Source organism: Podarcis pityusensis, assembly GCF_964106645.2.
Source record: "Podarcis pityusensis genome assembly, chromosome: 6".
NCBI lineage: Eukaryota > Metazoa > Chordata > Lepidosauria > Squamata > Lacertidae > Podarcis > Podarcis pityusensis.
Window position 1 is genome coordinate 21,804,958 of NC_138030.1, and position 19,067 is coordinate 21,824,024.

Genomic DNA, 19,067 nt, shown 5'->3' on the forward strand with positions numbered 1-19,067 from the left:
CTTCTGGTTCTTCTGTCAAATTTCCTTTTTTCATAGAAACTGGTATCTCTGTAAACAAAAGCATCTGACTTCGGCCTTAAGCAGTCCCCTTTGCAAATCTGAATTCCTAACGCAGTAACCTTATATGACCTTCCCATTTTGCTGTAATAGTTAGGGCTGAAGTATATTTATAATAGTTTATTATTTGCGAAAATCTTTGAACTTTTAAATAGATTTTCACATCTGGAAAAAGTTTTAAAACAACAATACCAATCAGTGATAGTCTTGATTCTGAATAGACTCTTTTAGTTCTCTGCAGAGAATCAGGCTCTTTCACACTTCTTACCTTGCTTGATTCTTTTCTGTCTCTGACTCCCAGATTCCCCCACCTTCCTGGCTGGGGATGGATTTTGAAATAGTTGCAGAGGGATAGTTGATGAGAAACATGCCACTACTGCAGCTTGCAAACTTTGAGGGGGAAATCCTATGCACCCTTACCTGGGGATAAGCTCCATTGAACACAGTGGGACATACACATGCACAAAACTGTGCTTTTGATGTATTTCCCTTACCAAAGCACACTAGTTGTTCTATAACAATTAGGTGGAATCTTACTCTCTAAAATTGCATTAAACTAACAAAATGCAAGTAATGAAGCCTGATCAAAGATTTTGATATTTCATTTGCTTTTATCCTGGAGACATTAATGACCAAGGAACATTTTGCAAACAATTCAGACTAAGCATGAGCTTCTGAAAAAATAAAAAGGAAAAACACCACCCAAACCCACTCACTCACTTGCCAAAGTATAAAATGGTTTCTGGTTTAATGGCTCCATCTAGGTGGACATGAAGTTCTACCTGCAAAACAGTTGAAAGAATGTGAATAGTAATATACATTAAAGCCCTTGTGACCTAAGAGTGGAAAATGACATTTCTGACAGATATGTGCATGCAGTCGTAGTTTTTAGTTTAGCACAGCAGCTCTCTCCCGCCATCCTGCAAAATACAAGCAACTTGAAAGTTGGTAGCATTTAAAACCAGCTTCTAGAGCAGCATAGGGAAATGATAAGCTTTCGTAAAAGAAACTTACTAGCCAAAGCCTCTGGTTTCTTTTGCAATTACGACAACTTCTCAGTGTCAAAATTTCAGATGTAAAAAGAGAACCAAATAGTCTTACTCTCTGATCTCTGCATAATGCCTGCTTACACAACACAATCTAAACAAATAAAATGAGGATAGTAAGTTGGCTGATGGTTGCGTAGCAGCTTCTTATGAAGGACGAAGCCACAGACATATCAGATTCCAAGATTTGCTTCATTTGCCTGCTCCCAATGAAAACGCCTATTATGGACGCTCTTTTGAACCTGTTTGTAAAAAGCAGCATAGCTCATCATGAGTGCACTAGTAATTTCCTTTTGTGGTAAAGAGATGTCTGTGAGTTTTGGGTTTTGCAAGCTAACAGCATTTTGGAGTGCTGACATTCTCCCTCTGGAGATCTGATGTGAGAGCAGTTGATCTTGGAATGCTTAAGCCCTGCCTTCCCTTACACCCAACCTATATATTTGTAAATACACTCAAAATATTACAGAACACCATACACTTCCAGTGACCCCTTTCCAAAGAAAACTAAACCTAGTATATGCTGAACTTCTCACCACTCAGAGAAGTGGAGAGAACAGAACACTATTCACTATAATATGCCCAATCCAGGCAGCACAGGGTTGTGAGTTGAAAATAGAATGTATTCAGCTAGTTTAAGAATAGTGGTACACTTCAGCAACAAGTAGCAGACTTTGTTTCCAACATATTATTTCTGAAATTTCTATCCCACCCTTCCTCCCAAAAGAACCCAGAGTGGCTCCTTATGTACATGACAATAACCCTGTCTGTAAGTCAGTGAGTCTGCAGAAGGCTCATATTAAGATATACTGTATTCAAAATTCCAATGCCTTCCTCTGACATAGCAAAAGCTGCTAGAGATCTATCAGGCTGCCTGATCTGGTCTAGATCTGATAAGTCCACAGTGCAATGTTTCAACTGCTGTACACGAAAAAGAAAACTGCTCAAACCTCATACAAACCAAGCTGCACATTGTGAGAGTTCTGACAAACCATTAGGATTGCGCAGTACATAAGATCTCTATGTTACATTAAGAATTTATTTTCTTATAGTTCCTTGTAAAAATTTATACAAATTTTAGATGCATTTCAATTTCATATTATTAAATTGTTTTATTACTAGTAACTTTATTACTAAAACCTAATTATATAAAGCAGGTTAAACCAATTCTTGACTTCTCTAATATGTTTCTGCCCAATGGGGGACTACTCTGATTCCTTGACATCTATTGTACTGAATTGCCCCTCACTAATAAGTGTATTTTCATATTAGTAGCAAAGAAAGCCTCTAATTTATGAGACGTAAACATAGTCATTACTCTCATTTCCCTTCCTAACAAAAGAAACTGGTACAAGCTGAGGTATGGTATTTATATGGCATGGATAAAATTGTACTACACTCCCTGGGAAAGGATCAAAGTGATCTCAAGACACATTCATGCAACCAAGTGAAATCATAGCAATGCTAGTGTTCAACAAGCTGTTGCAACGCCTCAAGGGTTTTAGTAGATGAATAAGTTCACAGTAAGTCCACAACACTATCATTACTCTAGAATACTTCTTCCCACTCAACCAGTTTCATTAATTACAGCTTGACAAATACATACAGACTTCTTTTCAAACCTTTTATACTGGGAAGAGCAGTGCATTGTAAATGACCTGGTAGAATCTTAAAATTGTAGAGCTGGAGGGGACCCTGAGGGTCATCTATTCCAACACCCTGCAATGCAGGAATCCTGCTCACAGCTGTCCCTGTACAGGCTCAAACCAACTATCTTCTGGTTAACAGCCAGGCTCACTAACTCATTGTACCACATACTTACATTGATACAATGACTGGGTGTCTCAATGGTATAAAGGAGCACAGCAAAGCTTGAAAAAAAATGCCCTCCACCCAATGAAATGGAGCCTGTTCAGACATTACTTTCTGGAACCACTATTAACACATCTCAGCAGGGAGAAAATGGCAAATGAACTGCCCTGTCCCAGCTACCACATATCTCTCTGGAATAAATCGATGGTTCAAAATTGGGAGAGAAATGCAGTACAGCTCAGTTTATTATTTTATCTAATTTATTAATTACATGTTTATTATTTACAATCTAATTTGCTACATTAAATTTTAATAAATTATTCTTATCAGATACTTGGAAACATGCATATGATTTTAGGTTTGATCCCAAAATGTTGTTTCATAACTTTTTCAGACTAAACATATTTAGTGGAATTATTCTAATTACATTGCTTTGCTTTTAAAATTATTTCATTAATAAAATTTGGCTCATTGCACTGCAAATCTATCACAAGCTGTATTTTCTAACAATAAAAATGTAAGCATGATAGATGGCTGTCATCCAATTAAAGAAATCTTGCAGTGTAATCCTAACCATGGCAACTCAGAATAAGTCATACAGAATTCTGCTGGTAAATGGGGTTAGAAATGCAGCTGGGTAGTTAATTAATCCACGAATTAAATTTATTTATGGGTAAAAACAATGCTCCTGAAGCAAGAATAAACTTTTGCTTGTTTCTAGATGATGCATTCCTGAAATAAAATTTCACAAACTGTGTTCCATTGAACGTATCCAATTCTGAATAGGATCAAGAGCAATATTGTTAAGGATCAAGATGGTCAAAAGCAGTATTGTTGAAATTCTCCTAGCTGTAACCAAACAATTGTCTATCTTCAGTACAAGTCTGAAAGCCTCACCATATGATTATTATGCCTCTGTTGTTTATCTTTTCATAAACAAATTCAGAGCCAAAGACCAAGAACTCACTTAGATGTTATATATAAATAAAACAAGGAGCGCTGAAGCCTGATACTGCAAATTCTTCAGTATGCATACTGAACTTAACTACCAAAAGTCTTCCAGCTGATGCCACTTATCAGAAAAAAGCAGATGACTCCTCCTCAGTCTGTGACGTCAATGAGACTACTTAGGGAGGGCAAAGAGCTCTTAAGAAACTAGGGTCAACATTTTTATTATAATAAACTGCTTAGAGAATACTGTAGTCCCTGCATCTGGATTTCCCAAAGGCATCTGGCTGGTTGCTAACATAAACCAAGATGCTGAACTACATGGACCTTTGATCTCATACAATAAGGTTTATCTTATGATTTATAACCAGAGCTGACAAACCTATGGCACTGTCCTCTTCCACATATCCTACTGAAATTTGTAAATATCAATCATGTGTGTCATCATTACTATATTATCTGGAGTCTGAAGCATCAGAGAAAGGCAGTCCAGACAATTGCACCATAGCAGTAAAAGTCAGTTTCCTAAGGGTTGCCAACGTTTCAGCTTATTTCAAAAGTGTTACAAAAGATTGCCAGATGTTCATGTGCCTCCTTCACAGGAGGTCTGGAGGGTGGCAACACAAAAATGGGCCTTTTCTGTAGTGGCTCCGTTTGTGGGATGTTCACCTGGCACGTTCATTATATAGCTTTAGGCACCAGGCGAAAACCTTTCTCCTCAACCAGGCCTTTGGCTGATTAATATTCTAGTATTTGACATGTGTTTGTGGGAGGGGGTTATTGTTTTGTAGTTTTTATTTTAACCCTGTATTTCTGTTTTTAACCTGTGTTTTTATCTTGTGAACTGCCCTGAGATCTTGTGATGAAGGGCGGTATATAAATCTAATAAATTAAATTAAATAAATGTTGTTTTTAGGGATGGAGTAATATCGCTGCTACCAATATATTTTTTTAAGAGGTTGTGTTTCACTGAATTTGTGTGAACTTTATTATTTAATGAATTAAGTTGAGTTTGAGCAGTGAAGAAACCCACAAAGGGATGAAATGAGTTGGCACAACACAGAACTACCCCAAGTCATTTTAACCCTAATATCGGGATCTAAGTTTAACTACTCCCACTGAGTAATGACTAATGGCACCACTTATTTCGTAAATACATAAAATCTTGTTTTATCAGATTTCTGCAAAAATGTGAAGATATTGTGTCCCAAAACGGCAATGAATCATAAAAGAAAAGCTATTTTTAAACTGACTTCATGTCTTATTCTTGCAATTCAGCATTGCATATTTAACTTCCTCATCATTTGGAACTTCCCTGCTGATTGGAACTTTACTGACTAGCAGAATGTGCTGTCACTGAATGTTAAACAAAGGCGAGTGTCAGAGATACAACCCATATGATTACTGCATAGACTGAAGTAGTTTCCAGGGTTTTTTGTTTGTTAAACACTCCTACTTGTTTCTGCTGAGCCTTGTTGAAGATAAATAAGATGGTTCCAGCAAAAAGTTTTTATTTTAACCCTGTATTTCTGTTTTTAATCTGTGTTTTTATCTTGTGAACTGCCCTGAGAGCCATCAGTGCCATCAGCAATGGATGCAAGTTCATCAGTGCTGAATGGATTAGATCTATATATTATTAGTCGTTAAGACTGTTGGACTACGAGCTCAGAGGCCAGGGTTCAAATCCCTGCTCTGCCATGACGCTCACTGGGTGATCTTGGGCCAGTCAGTGCCTCTCAATCTAACCTACCTCAGAGGGTTGTTGTGGTGATCAAATGAGGAGAGGGAGAACCATGTCTACCACCTTGAGCTTCTTGAAGAAAAAAGGTGGGATATACGGTAAATAAAGAATAAAGTGCTGTTTTACTAAATGGTTCATGCAAAGTTATATGCTTGAAGTTGGTGTGTGCAGTTCAGGTTGCAGGAGCTGCTAAAATACACCAAAAAAAAGCATACTGCAATTTAGCAAAATTTTCACCCATTGACTTCCCTTTATAAAATGTGGATGTATGCATCCACGTGGAGACAGTACTCATGAATGTCTTAACATACATTCAGATCATGTTACTACCCAAAGGGTAGTAAAGAAAAAAGAAAAAAAAGAGTTAGGTCGCACTTGTCTAGCTTGCAATCAGATTCAGATTGCATTCGTTGAATTACTGACAAAAGCAGAAGTCGCACAATAAAAACACTTTGATGAACCAGATACTGTTTGCTCACTCTCTGTATCAGTACTTAAATCTGAGTGCGTATCCTGACGTGGCCAAAACAGCACTTATCTATGAGCAAGACAGAAGTACAGTATCAGGAAGCTCTGAATGATGAGTAACTCAGCCACAAGTTTCACTGGGTGTTATTGGGCCAGTCACTATCTCTCATTCTAAACTACCCCACAGGGTTGTTGGAATGTTAAAATGAGGAGGGAAGACAACCCCATGCATCCTTGAGCTCCTTGGTGGAAAATAAATGCTGTAACCGATAAGCAAAATCTTGTTTTCTGTGTAACGCTCGGTGATAGAAACTGGGCAGACCTACAAACAGGATGCCCAAAGCGGGGCTAAAGGTCATAGGAGTAGCAATGCTAATGTTATCATTTGATGGATAAGGCAAGAGGACACTTAGGCCAGGAACAGGCAAGGTGCAGCAGGAACATGTGCAACGGTAGATAAAATGCAAGAGATAGGAAGAAAGTGGGGGAGAATAGGCAGTTTGCTATACTGTATGTGTGAGTATGTATGTGTGTGTGTATATACATACATATATATATATATATATATATATATATATATATATATGTATATATGTATATATATATATGTATTAAACTTCTATTCCATCGTTTTCCCAGGGGAGCCTAGGTATATCAGGAAGGAGCAGTAAGGCAGGTAACATTAAAGGTAATAGGGTGATGGGAGGGAGAGGCAGGAATTGAAAGGGAACTGGGGTCTTGGGAGTGGGGTGCAAATAAAGTGGGGAAAGCCGAAATAAAAAGAGGTGGTTATACAGAGGTAAGCGAAGGGGGCAGATAATAATAATGATGATGATGATAATGATGATAATAATAATAATAATTTTATTATTTATACCCCGCCCATCTGGCTGGGGTTTCCCCATATAAGGCAGAGCGGGGAAGCCCACCTACCTTTATAAAGCAGCAAATAGTAACGAAACAACAAAATACCACCGGGGTTTGTTTTTTTTTGGGGGGGGGAGTTGGGTCATCTGTTTCTGAGACCCCGTTTCTGGGAACGGGTGTCTGAGGGAGAGGTGAAGTGGGCACCTCCCTGAGGCGTTAAAGAGGCAAGAAAAACAGAAATAACGTTGAGGGGGAAATGAAGGTGGGGAGGAGTTGCTCGGGCAGAGCGAGAAGGGCAGGAGAGGGAAGCAAGCGGAGGGATCTTCCCGCCAGGCGCGCTTCCCTAGGAGTAAGTCCCGCGGAGGCACCGCGGGGCTTCCTGCCGAGCAAGCGCGAAGCCGGCAGGTCCGCAGAGGTGCATAGGCAGGGCGAGCCCGGCGGCGGTCGGTCGCCCCCTCAGCGGCCCGGGAAAGCCGTCTGAGCTGACGGCGAGCTCTGGGACGCCCAGCTCTCTCACCTTGGGCTTGTCGAAAACCCGCGGGCTGTTCTCCATGCTGCTGCCTCCTCCTGCTCCTCCGCCAGTCCGGGCTTCAGTGGCCGCCGGCCCGGCCTGTTGCTCTCCTGCAGGGCTGGCTCCGCCCAGCGGTCTCTTCTGGGACCGGCCCGCCCGGTGTGTGAGGCAGCGAGAAGGGCGGCTGAGGCGACGGGGAAAAAACAACAACCCTTCCCTGCCAGTAACAGACGCTGCCGGTCGCGGCCAGGGCTGTCAGGGCTTCGAGGGTTACGAAGCCGGCTCATCTCTGACTCACATACAGAGTTTTTTCCTCACCAACCACACCTCTAGGGTTCAGTGCAGGTTATGAATGCCAGACAGCAGGGCCGGCCCAAGGCATTTTGGCGCCACAAAATGGCGCCCCCATCCTACCAGGCAAGAAAGGGTGAATGAAGAACAGCTACACCAGCGACCAGGAGGGTCTAAGGATCTACATCAGGCATCTCCTGCCCCTGCAGGTCCTGGCGCCTGAGGCGGTCTCCTCACCTTGCCTTTGCAAGAGTGCGCAGGCCCTGCCAGAGAGGCGCACAAAATCAGGTTAATGCTCCCGCCACCCTTGAGCATGTGCGGAGTTCAGTTAGGAACATACAAGCCTGCTTTAAGGCCTTAGCTCAGGATTGTCTGCACTGACTGGCAGCAGTAGCTTGTCGGGGTCGGGGGTCTCCCCTAGCCTCATCTGGAACAGACTTGACTGATTGGTTGATTGATTGTTATACATATACAGTGGATGCTCGGGTTGCGAACGTGATCCTTGCGGGATGCACGTTCGCAACCCGCAGTGGCACGTCTGCGCACGTGCGCGTTGCGATTTGGCGCATCTGCCGTAACATGGAAGTAACCCGTTCCGGTACTTCCAGGTTTTGGTGCATCTGTAACCTGAAAAAACAACCTGAAACCCAAGGTATGACTGTATTGCTTGATTGCAGGAAAAAAAACCCCAAAGAAGTTTACAAAAAAAGCTAAAACTATCCCTAATAAATTTACAACTGTAATTTGTAAAATTGGGATAGCTCAGCTGGCAGAGCAAGAGACTCATAATAATAAGTCTATCTCTTTGACCTCTTGGGAAGTACTGCTAGAAGGCCCTCTGCCTGGTTCTCTAACGTCTTGCAGTGAGGGAACCGCCAGAAGAATGGCCTCAGTGTCTAGGCTGAACAATGGCATGGAGACGCTCCTCCACAATGTATACAGGGTGAAGCCGTTTAGGGCTTTAAAGGTCAGCACCAGCACTTTGAATTGTGCTCGGAAATTTACTAGGAGTCAATGTAGGTCTTTCAGGACTGGTGTTATGCTGTCCCGGCTGCCACTCCAAGTCACCAGTCTAGCAGCTGCTTTCTGGATTAATTGTAGTTTCCGGGTCACCTTCAAAGGTAGCCCCACACAGAGCACATTGCAGTAGTCCAAGCAGGAGATAACTAGAGCATGCACCACTCTGGTGAGACAGTCCGCGGGCAGATAGGGTCTCAGCCTGCGTACCAGATGGAGCTGGTAGACAGCTGCCCTGGACACAGAATTGACCTGCACCTCCATGGACAGCTGTGAGTCCAAAATGACCCCCAGGCTGTGCACCTGGCCCTTTAGGGGCACAGTTACCCCATTCAAGACCAGGGAGTCCCCCCCACCTGCCCGCCCTCTTCCCCCAAAACAGTACTTCTGTCTTGTCAGGATTCAACCTCAATCCATTAACTGCCATCCACCCTCCAGTCACCTCTAAACAATTACATAGGGCATTCATCACCATCAATGGTTCCAATTTAAATGAGCCACATGACCCCTGTCTGAAAAACAGGTGGCATTCCTTTCTGCAATAGGTAAGGAAGCTTAAAACGGAACTCCTATAACTGTGTTAATACTGTCTTAGATCCAAAACAAGTTTTACATGAGTTCATATAGAAGAAAAGACTGTAAGATACTGATGGCACTGACAACATTCTACAAATATCACCTGCCATGATACTAGATGAACAGGTTTGAACTAATCTGTGTACACAAATGTACAAAGAGGTATTTGACTTAGGTTTGATGCTGCACATTCAACAACACAAAAAGTAGTAGTTACAATTTAAGTGAGCGCTAAAAATGTCAAGCTTGATTAATTCTTGATTTATTTATTTTTTGATGGAACCCCTTAAATGGGATTTTGTATATAAAATTTTCCTTGGCTCTTCTTGCTGGCCCATGTAGGACCAGCATGGATAGTTGGCCCCTGTGAATATTTGACTTTTTCTCCCCTTACGGCTTTGATCTATGGGCTACCACTAAAACGAGACTGCATTTTAAACTGTATTCTAATTTATATTTTAATCAACTGTTTTATTTTTTGTTTTGTTTTTAATGTTTTTACTGTATTTATATTCGGTGTTAGCTGCCCTGAGCCCAGTCTTGGATGGGGAGGGCAGAGTATAAATAAAAAAAAATATTATTATTATTATTATTACCCACATAGTAGTTTGTTTCTGATGTTTAACATAGGGCATTTGAATAAAACTAAACTTCAGATTAGTTCAAATTATTAAAAGCTTTTTCTGAGTTTTCTCTGCTAAATGTAAATATCCAATTTTCTAGATTTGTTCCTCGTTTTCAAGAATTAAGATGAGATCCCCACTCCCCGCAAATGTCAGGAATACAAATTAGACAAATAATACAAAGACCGTGTTCATACATCGCATCCTTGGTCCAGCAAATTATGATCAGGAATGTATCACATGCAGTATACTCCCTATGTTTCCTTTCCTTTCTTCCCTTGTAAACTCAGATAAACTTCAGACTTTCAGATTTGTTAAACTACAGTTTAATTACAGTTTCTGAATGATGGAACTTTGGATTGAGCATGCCGGTAGTTTACAAACCAGAATTGCAAAGAGCAGTTAGATCTAAGGATGAGTTTCGTGTAATTGGATGGGGTTGCACACCCTGTGAAGGAGCGGGTTTGCAGTTTGGGGATTCTTCTGAATCCAGCTCTGTCACTGGAGGCTCAGGTAGCCTCAGTGGCTATAAGTGTCTTTTACCAACTATGACTTGCTCAGCAACTACAGCCATTCCTGGAGCCTGCATGCACATTCAACTGCCTAATGGCATCTGTGTCACCCAGGGAATCGCAGCTGCAGAGATGAGAAAAGGAAAGTTCTATTGTCTGGAGAGGTTATTTCCTGGTTCACATGGAGAAATGGTTTTCAACGGAACGCAGTGGTGAAAGTGCACAGCTGTATTGAGGCAGCACCGGGTGTTGAAACTTTGCGCCCCTAACAATTTTGCACCCAGGGCAACTGCCCTTGTCCTCCCCCCCCCCCCACTACGCTACTGATTGTACAGTACTTACATCTGACTTATTTCGAGGCCCCTTTTCAAAGTGACCCCACTGAGCAAAGGTGTGTACTTTGGAAACAAAATTGTTTGGGGAAGCCATGGATAAGGGGTAAAAGCAGGGAGATAGAAGAGAGGGGGAAAGGGTCAAAAGCATACCTGCCCATTCGATCTCTAACATTAAGAATTTATAACAGGATTACCACTGTGAAGATCTGAGATAGGAGGCTGGCTTCAATTGAAGATGGTGGTTTGGTCCTAGGCTTTAAAAAAATCATTACCATTTGAATTGGGCCCAAAAGCAAATAGGGAGCCAGCCAATGAAACTGATGCAACATTAGTGTTATGTGATTGCTGTACCAGATTCTAGCCGGCACTTTTGCTGCTGCATTTTGTACCAGCATAAATTTTCCAGTTCTTTCAAAGGCAGCCTTGCACAGAGCTCAGTGTAGACTTGGGCAGGGTTTTAACTTGATATTGAGTAGCAGGAAGTAATAGAGCTATAGTTTTAAGATGTTATTTTTGTTTTGCGTTTATCTGCTATTGTTTTATATTATAATGCTGACTGGTGTTATTTTTAAATTGAGTTAGTGTATCTAGCCTTGCTTTGAGGGACAGACTAAGCATTTTTTTTAAAAAAATTAAATGAATAAAAATTAGCATCTGCCATTTTAACAAGAAGTTCAAAAACTAAAGAAATTTGGTTACACATTTCTCATCTAGCCTAGTCTGTATTTTGAATTATTTCCTTCGTTAATGGTTTTGGATGGTGTTTCAGGCTCACAAGGATGTCAGTGCTTTAATAATAAATAATAACAAAAATAGTTATAAAAATACACACATTTATCCAATTTTGTATTGAACACATTGGCATTTTTGTTTTTGTTGATGTCACAATTGCTGGGGGGGAGTGGATCTAGAAGGGAAGCCTTATTAGTCTGTTGCAGAGCGTACAAGTCCTGTATTACGGTTGGCGTCACCTCTGTTTTACAGATGATATGCCTTTGTTTGAGGAACTGTCAGATAACAGCCCTTTATCTGAAGGCATTCTCTGTTTGAAGGGATGCCTAGTAGTCCATGTGCAATTTAAAGATTAAAGAAACATCAGAAGAGAGAGCAGAAGGGACCTTGAAGTTATCTGTCAGCAATTGTACCTGCAATTTGTACCTGGGCAGCAGACTAAGCAGGCACGAAGATCTTCCACACTATGGAGAGATGTGTTTCCTTTTAAATTCTAGCAACAATAGTGTGCAGTTTTTATGCAAGTTTGTGCTTGCTTTTCCCTTTCCTCTCCCCACCCCCTTTTTTGAGGGTGGGGGTGCATAAGTGACAGCTCTACCTGCAGTACCATGAAGATCTACACATCCACTGTGTCATAAGCCTTTGCGGGGCCCAATTTGTCAAATGAAAGGTGCAGCCATTCTGGAGAGTGTGCTCTAGGACTAAATGTGTTCATGGCTGCTTTGTAGCTTTTGTCATCTGACCAAGTTTTTAAGCTTGCCGTATGGGGCGTTTGTACCTAATTCTTGTGAATGCTTAAAACAAACTCTTGTGAAACCTGTTTACAGTTCACAGATGACTGATGATGGTGCATAGGACAGGTAGGGACAGGCAGGTTCCGGCAAAGCTGGTTAAATAGATGTGGTTTCAGTTTGCCTTTTTGGGGAAACCACAAGTGGGCACTGAAAGGTTGACAAGGAAGTCCCTAGATTTTTTGACATGATTAACTTAAAGAGTTCCTATGGTGGTTTTTTTCCATGCTGCTTCAGCTGCACTGCTTCAGCATGCTGTGCATAGTATTACAAACTGCCAAACCACACTATTTTGTATCTCCTTTATGATTCTACCCCCACAATAAGAAACACTACATCTGCATTGTTCGTTTTGCCTATTTGGTTCTTGTCATCAAATAGTGAGTAGTGATTCTAGTTGCTAGATGCTTCTCAACCTTGCTGTCTTTTTCAGTGGAATATAAATGCCTATTGGCCTACAATTCTATACACACTTTCCAGGGAACAAAGCCCCATTGAACACATGGAACATACTTCTGAATAGGCACATGTGGTATTGTAGTAATAGGGCAGGGATCCCAAATCATTTTGAACCTGGGAGCACATTTGGAAATCTAAGAAATTGTAATGTGTACCACAAAATAGCCATCTCACTGAAGAAAAGGTGGCTCAGTACCCGTCTTCAAACAACAACAACAGGGAACACACCTATGCAGACCCTAAAACAAATAATATACAGATAAGAAAAAAAACAGGCCACCATCCCCAAACAACCAAGTGAACAATAAACCCTCATAGATGGGCGCCTAGGAGGGTGTCTGGGAGTGCCACGGCATACCTGCCAAGTGCCCGGAAAAAACAGGACATCCCATTTTCTCATGTGAGATCATGGCAGCCATTTGGGTGTTGCGATCTTGCACTGTGCTCTCGTTCCGAAAAAGTGCTTTTTTGAGGGGGAGGGGAGAGTGAGGAGCAGATCACATGACTCACCTGGGAACGCATCCTGGAAGATGTGTGTCCCAGTTTTGGGTCTCCAAAAGTTGGATGGTTTGCCATGGTCCCACCATTGCCACCTTGGGGACCCCAGCACTAGTGAATTAGCTACCCAAGAGAAGAATCAAATTTACACTTTTGTAGATTAGAAGTCATGTTCTTGAAATAAAAAGATTGCCTTTCCATTATGCTGTGCATTTGGCTCCAATTGCTCTCTCCTTCACTGAGTGAGTAATCATTGTCCTGCTGCATTTCTTTATTTATGCAGGCCTATGCACATGATTGGAGCATAAGCAAATAATGAACAGGTTCCTACTGACTCTGAGTAATTTACAACCTGCATTTTAACTGTGGTCAGGAAAGAGACAGCAAAAGGAAGGGAAGAAAAAAAGGGCAATAAAGGGAAAATGTAATCAAATGTGCATGCATATACTTAGGTACACATACTTAGATCTGCTAAGTGCTATCACACTTCCTACTTTACTTCCAGGCTTCGTTCTGCCCATCTCTTTTTCAAACACAAGCCCAGAAACATGCACTGAGTCTCTTACACACTTCTAGTCATGTACATTTATTTGCTTTTCACCTACCTGAGCACAGAATCCTGCCACCCACTGAAAAACCAAACCACTTTATCCCATGGCAGCCACAAATGCTTTCAAGTAGCACCTATAGAGAAACTATAAACCTATAGGGACCTATAAATATGCTTGCAAATGTGCCTTATTAATTGCTCACTGTGACTATTTTGCTTGTAAGTAATCGTCACTGCCTTGTTCTTATTGCATTGTATTTCTCTGACCTCACTCTAATACTTCTCCCCACTACAACACAGTAACAGAAGCTACCCTTCTGAAATTCATACAGAAATGGTGTTGGGAGGTAGAGGGGAGGCTCCTCTGAGGATTGTTACAGTATGGTGTAGTGGTTAAGAGCGGTGGACTCATAATCTGGTGAACCGGGTTTGCTTCCCCACTCCTCCACATGCAGCTGCTGGGTGACCTTGGGCTAGTCACACTTCTTTGAAGTCTCTCAGCCCCACTCACCTCACAGAGTGTTTGTTGTGGGGGAGGAAGGGAAAGGAGAATGTTAGCCGCTTTGAGACTCCTTAAAGGGAGTGAAAGGCGGGATATCAAATCCAAACTCTTCTTCTTCTTCTTCTTTTACTCCAAGGAAGCAAACTGATGGATGCGAAAGTGTGAAGTGTGCCTCTAATTTTAATTTAAAATAGAAACTCGTTTGGGAAGTGCTGGTGTAATGATCTGTGATGCTAACATTACAAAATATATACCACAGTACGACACACCTTGATACAAGACACTCCAGAACAGGGTTGGTCAATGTGGTGCCCTCCAGATGTTGCTGGACTATATAACTCTCAACATCTTTGACCATAGGCTATGCTAGCTGAGGCTGATGGTAGTTGGAATCCAACAGAACCTGGATGCCAACATATTCACTATGCTTGCTCTAGAACCGGTTCACAACCTGTGGGTCCTCAGATGTTGTTGGACTACAACTCCCATCATCCCTGAGCTCTGGCCTTGCTAGCTAGGGGTGATGGGAGTTGTAGTTCAACAACATCTGGGGACCCACAGGTTGAGAAAGGCTGCTCTAGAAGCATTCTTCAGGGAGTGGTACGGGCTTCTCCTTGGTTGGTAGATGGCTAACTCTGCAAGGGTAATTGCATATGTCTATGACAGTGCAAAAACAAAAAAACTGATATGCCTTTCCCAGTAGCCTAGCAGAGAAGGAAGTTGTATGGACCAATAGGGCTAGTATGGTTTAGTGATTAAGAGTTGTTGGTATAGGACAGGCATAGGCAAACTCGGCCCTCCAGATGTTTTGGGACTACAACTCCCATCATCCCTAGCTAACAGCACCAGTGGCCAGGGATGATGGGAATTGTAGTCCCAAAACATCTGGCGGGCCGAGTTTGCCTATGCCTAGCCTAGGAGCTCAGAGGCCAGGGTTCAAATCCTCACTCGGCCATGAAACATACTGAGTGGCCTTGGGTCAGTCACTGTTTCTCTGCCTCACTTATCTCACAGGGTTGTGAGGATAAAATGGGGAGGGAGAGAACCTTGTGTGCAATGGTCAGGACTTATTGGAGAAAAGGTGTATTTATAGGTAATACAAATTATTAGAACCAATAGATGGCAGATCTAGAAAGAAGCTGTTATGATCACCAGTTAATGGTTGCTGTGAGTGATCAGGCCACTGTTTTCATCCTGTATACATTCAAGCTTTGCATAGAAACATCACATGCAAAACTCTTGTTGTTTTTGCTGCAGCAGTAACCAAGACAACAAAGGGGAATAATCCCTGACCCAACAAAACTATGAAACCATGTAAGAGTCAGGAACAACAATATAATGCAAAAACATTTTGCTGCTTTACTCTCAGTGATATAAAATCAATCATTTTAAAATAAAACTGAGATGATTAAAATGTTAACATGTTATTTACATTACAGTTGTACAACAGAGAGTAATAAACTAATCACCAATATACCTGGAGATCAGAGATTCCAGTTCAAAATTATAAATACATAGTACACCCCGCCCCCCAGTCATGATACATAAAAATTATTAAGAATGATCCATCTGTATGATGCACGTGTCAGAAACAAAGCGGAGACTTCTTTCACATGTGGTGGGATTCTAATTTGACCAACGCTTGAGGAAACTCAAAAGCCAAATAAATACTAACGACGGTATGAAATTCCTCTCCATCTGGTATTTTTCTTGCTAAATTATGTGGAAAGATCTGTGAATCTCACATATGTTAGCAGCTGCTAGAATATGATTTGCAAGGAAGCTGAAATTGTTTATGATACCTTCCATCAAATAATGGCAGGGCAAAATACAGGAATTTGCCATTGTGGCTTAAATAACACATTTTCTTGGATTTAGAGAACAAAAAAATACCCCTGTGATCTTTTTAATACGAAGGAATAATTTTATTGAATACTGTAAAAGAAATCATCTGATGCCATATTTAATTTATGGTTTTACAATGTTCTAAGATTGCTCAGAGTCTACAGTAAATTAGGATACTGCAATCCATTTTTTGAGAACAAAAAAGGGCATTCAATTTCGCCGCCTCATTGGTGTTTCCTTTTGTGCATTGTTGAAGCTTTCAAATGCTACTTTTGCAAGACCTTCCTGTTATTGTTAATTACAAGATAATAACAATTAAAAACAATCTCTTTAAAAGTAGCACATTATTTACATTATTGCCTTAAGAGAGAATAATAAACAAATTACCAACATAACTGGTGAGTAGAGATTCCAAAGGCCAGAGGTGTTGCAACACTGTAGTCTTCTCCCAGTTCTGTCACCTTCCTGGGCTGTGATGCACTTCACATTCCAATCTGTCACCTAACATAGGAGCCACCAACATTGCACCCATAGGTGTCAGTGTGCCCGCCAGTAGCTCCAACTGGTGCCTCTGAAAGTTCTCAGTAAATATTCCCTCAAAAATAAAAAATGCACAGTGGTCTGCTTTCTCTTCCTGATCAGCTCCTGTTTGCACTGGCTTTGCCTCTCCTGCGTTCAACATACCCCTTCAGATATGCCCACATTTCATTGGATTCAAGGACTGTGTACCCATCCTCACTTCCATCTGAACAGGGGAGAGGTGTAAAGAGCTTCTCTCTGTGAGTGTGGCTGATGTAGGAGCCTCGCCCACATTGATGGTGGACCTTTTTGTGGTCCTGCCTCTTTTTCTGCTCTTTTAGATGCAGCAGAATGGGCGTAGCCAAGGGAGGGGGCAGGGAGGGGCAGCTTCCCCCCCCCCCAATCAATAAAAATACATAGCAAATTGAGGTTTGGTCCCCCCTCCTAACAAAAGGCCTGTCCACCCTCACAAAAATCCTGGCTACTCCCATGTGCAGCAACCATTTTGTCTGATACCATACCCCATACCCATCAATTGTCCCGGACCGGGACACCCTGTTTTTCCCTGTGAGAGGACAGCGGTCATTTTGAGCACCACCATCTGACCCTGAAAATGTGCTTTTTTCAGGGCTGTGATCTTGCCACTTGCAGGAGTGTGGCCTGGAAGATGCCGTCCCAGCGTGTTGGAGGGTATGATACCCCACAGCAACAATTTGGTGTTAACGTCATGCCACCTATGACAGCCATTTTATGACTGGCACCCACAACACTTTTTCAAAATTTCAAATGTACATAGTGCCCGCCACAACACTGGTGACCCGTGCTCTAACTAGTTTCTGTAAAGAATGCAAAATCCCTATTAGGGTAATTCCTCTATTAGGTCAACCAAGGTGTCACGAAAGTGTGTGCAAGCTTTTAACTTTTCCAGAACAGTTCAAGATAGTAAGCAAAGCAAGGTTCAGAGAAGGCACAAAAATCGACTGACATTGTAATCTGTATTAGTCACAGTCTTAAAATGGAATTTGGAAGGAGGTAGCAGACCTCTTCATGGATCAGCTTGAATAACTCAGAGAAGCTATGAGCTATGCCGTGCAGGGCCACCCAAGATGGACAGGTCATAGTGGAGAGTTTTGACCAAACGTGATCCACCTGGAGCAGGAACCGGCAAGCCACTCCAGTATCCCTGCCAAGAAAACTCCATGGACAAAGACAACAGGCATATAAAAGTTATGACGCTGGAAGATGAGCCCCTCAGGTCGGAAGGCGTCCAACATGCTACTGAGGAAGAGCGGAGGACAAGTACAAGTAGATTCAAAGCTGATGAAGCGGCTGGGCCAAAGCCGAAAGGACGCTCAGTTGCGGATATGCCTGGAAGTGAAAGGAAAGTCCAATGCTGTAAAGAAAAATATTGCATAGGAACCTGGAATGTAAGAACCATGAACCTTGGTAAGTTGGATGTGGTCAAAAATGAGATGGCAAGAATAAATATTGACATCCTGGGCATCAGTGAACTAAAATGGACGGGAATGGGCGAATTCAGTTCAGATGACCATCACATCTACTACTGTGGGCAAGAATCCCGTAAAAGAAATGGAGTGGCCCTCATAGTCAACTAAAGAGTGGCAAAAGCTGTACTGGGATGCAATCTCAAAAATGATAGCATGATCTCGATACGAATCCAAGACAGACCTTTTAACATCACAGTAATCCAAGTTTATGCACCAACCACTGGTGCTGAAGAAACTGAAATTGACCAATTCTATGAAGACTTACAACACCTTATAGAAATGACGCCAAAGAAGGATGTTTTTCTCATTATAGGGGATTGGAATGCTAAAGTAGGGAGTCAAGAGATAAAAGGAACAACTGGCAAGTTTGGCCTTGGAGTTCAAAACGAAGCAGGGCAAAGGCTAATAGAGTTCTGCCAAGAGAACAAGCTGGTTATCACAAACACGTTTTTCCAACAACACAAGAGACGACTCTACACATGGACATAACCAGATGGGCAGCATCGAAATCAGATTGATTATATTCTCTGCAGCCAAAGATGGAGAAGCTCTATACAGTCAGCCAAAACAAGACCTGGAGCTGACTGTGGCTCAGATCATCAACTTCTTATAGCAAAATTCAAGCTTAAACTGAAGAAAGTAGGAAAAACCACTGGGCCGGTAAGATACAATCTAAGTCAAATCCCTTATGAATACACAGTGGAAGTGAGGAACAGGTTTAAGGATTTAGCTTTGGTGGACAGAGTGCCTGAAGAACTATGGATGGAGGCTCGTAACATTATACAAGAGGCAGCAACTAAAACCATCCCAATGAAAAGAAAATGCAAGAAAGCAAAGTGGCTGTCCAACGAGGCCTTACAAA

The 19,067-nt window shown here is 41.8% G+C and overlaps 1 protein-coding gene across 2 annotated transcripts in view; it reads right to left on the reverse strand.

Annotated features, from left to right (window-relative positions):
- Positions 1 to 8,286, reverse strand: part of ADA (adenosine deaminase) — a 30,863-nt gene extending 22,577 nt beyond the window's left edge. Inside the window, exons 1-3 of one of the 2 annotated variants that reach the window (XM_081011493.1) lie at positions 7,454 to 8,286; positions 5,607 to 5,670; positions 778 to 835 (exon numbers count right to left, since the gene is read on the reverse strand). Coding sequence is in view for 1 of the 2 variants with exons in the window: in XM_081011492.1 (XP_080867618.1) it covers positions 778 to 839; positions 7,454 to 7,489 (98 nt within the window). In the remaining variant the exon portion in view is untranslated. Of the gene's footprint in view, positions 1 to 777; positions 840 to 5,606; positions 5,671 to 7,453 lie in introns of both variants that reach the window. The other variant, XM_081011492.1, reaches the window with a different exon arrangement.
- Positions 8,287 to 19,067: the final 10,781 nt, after the last annotated feature.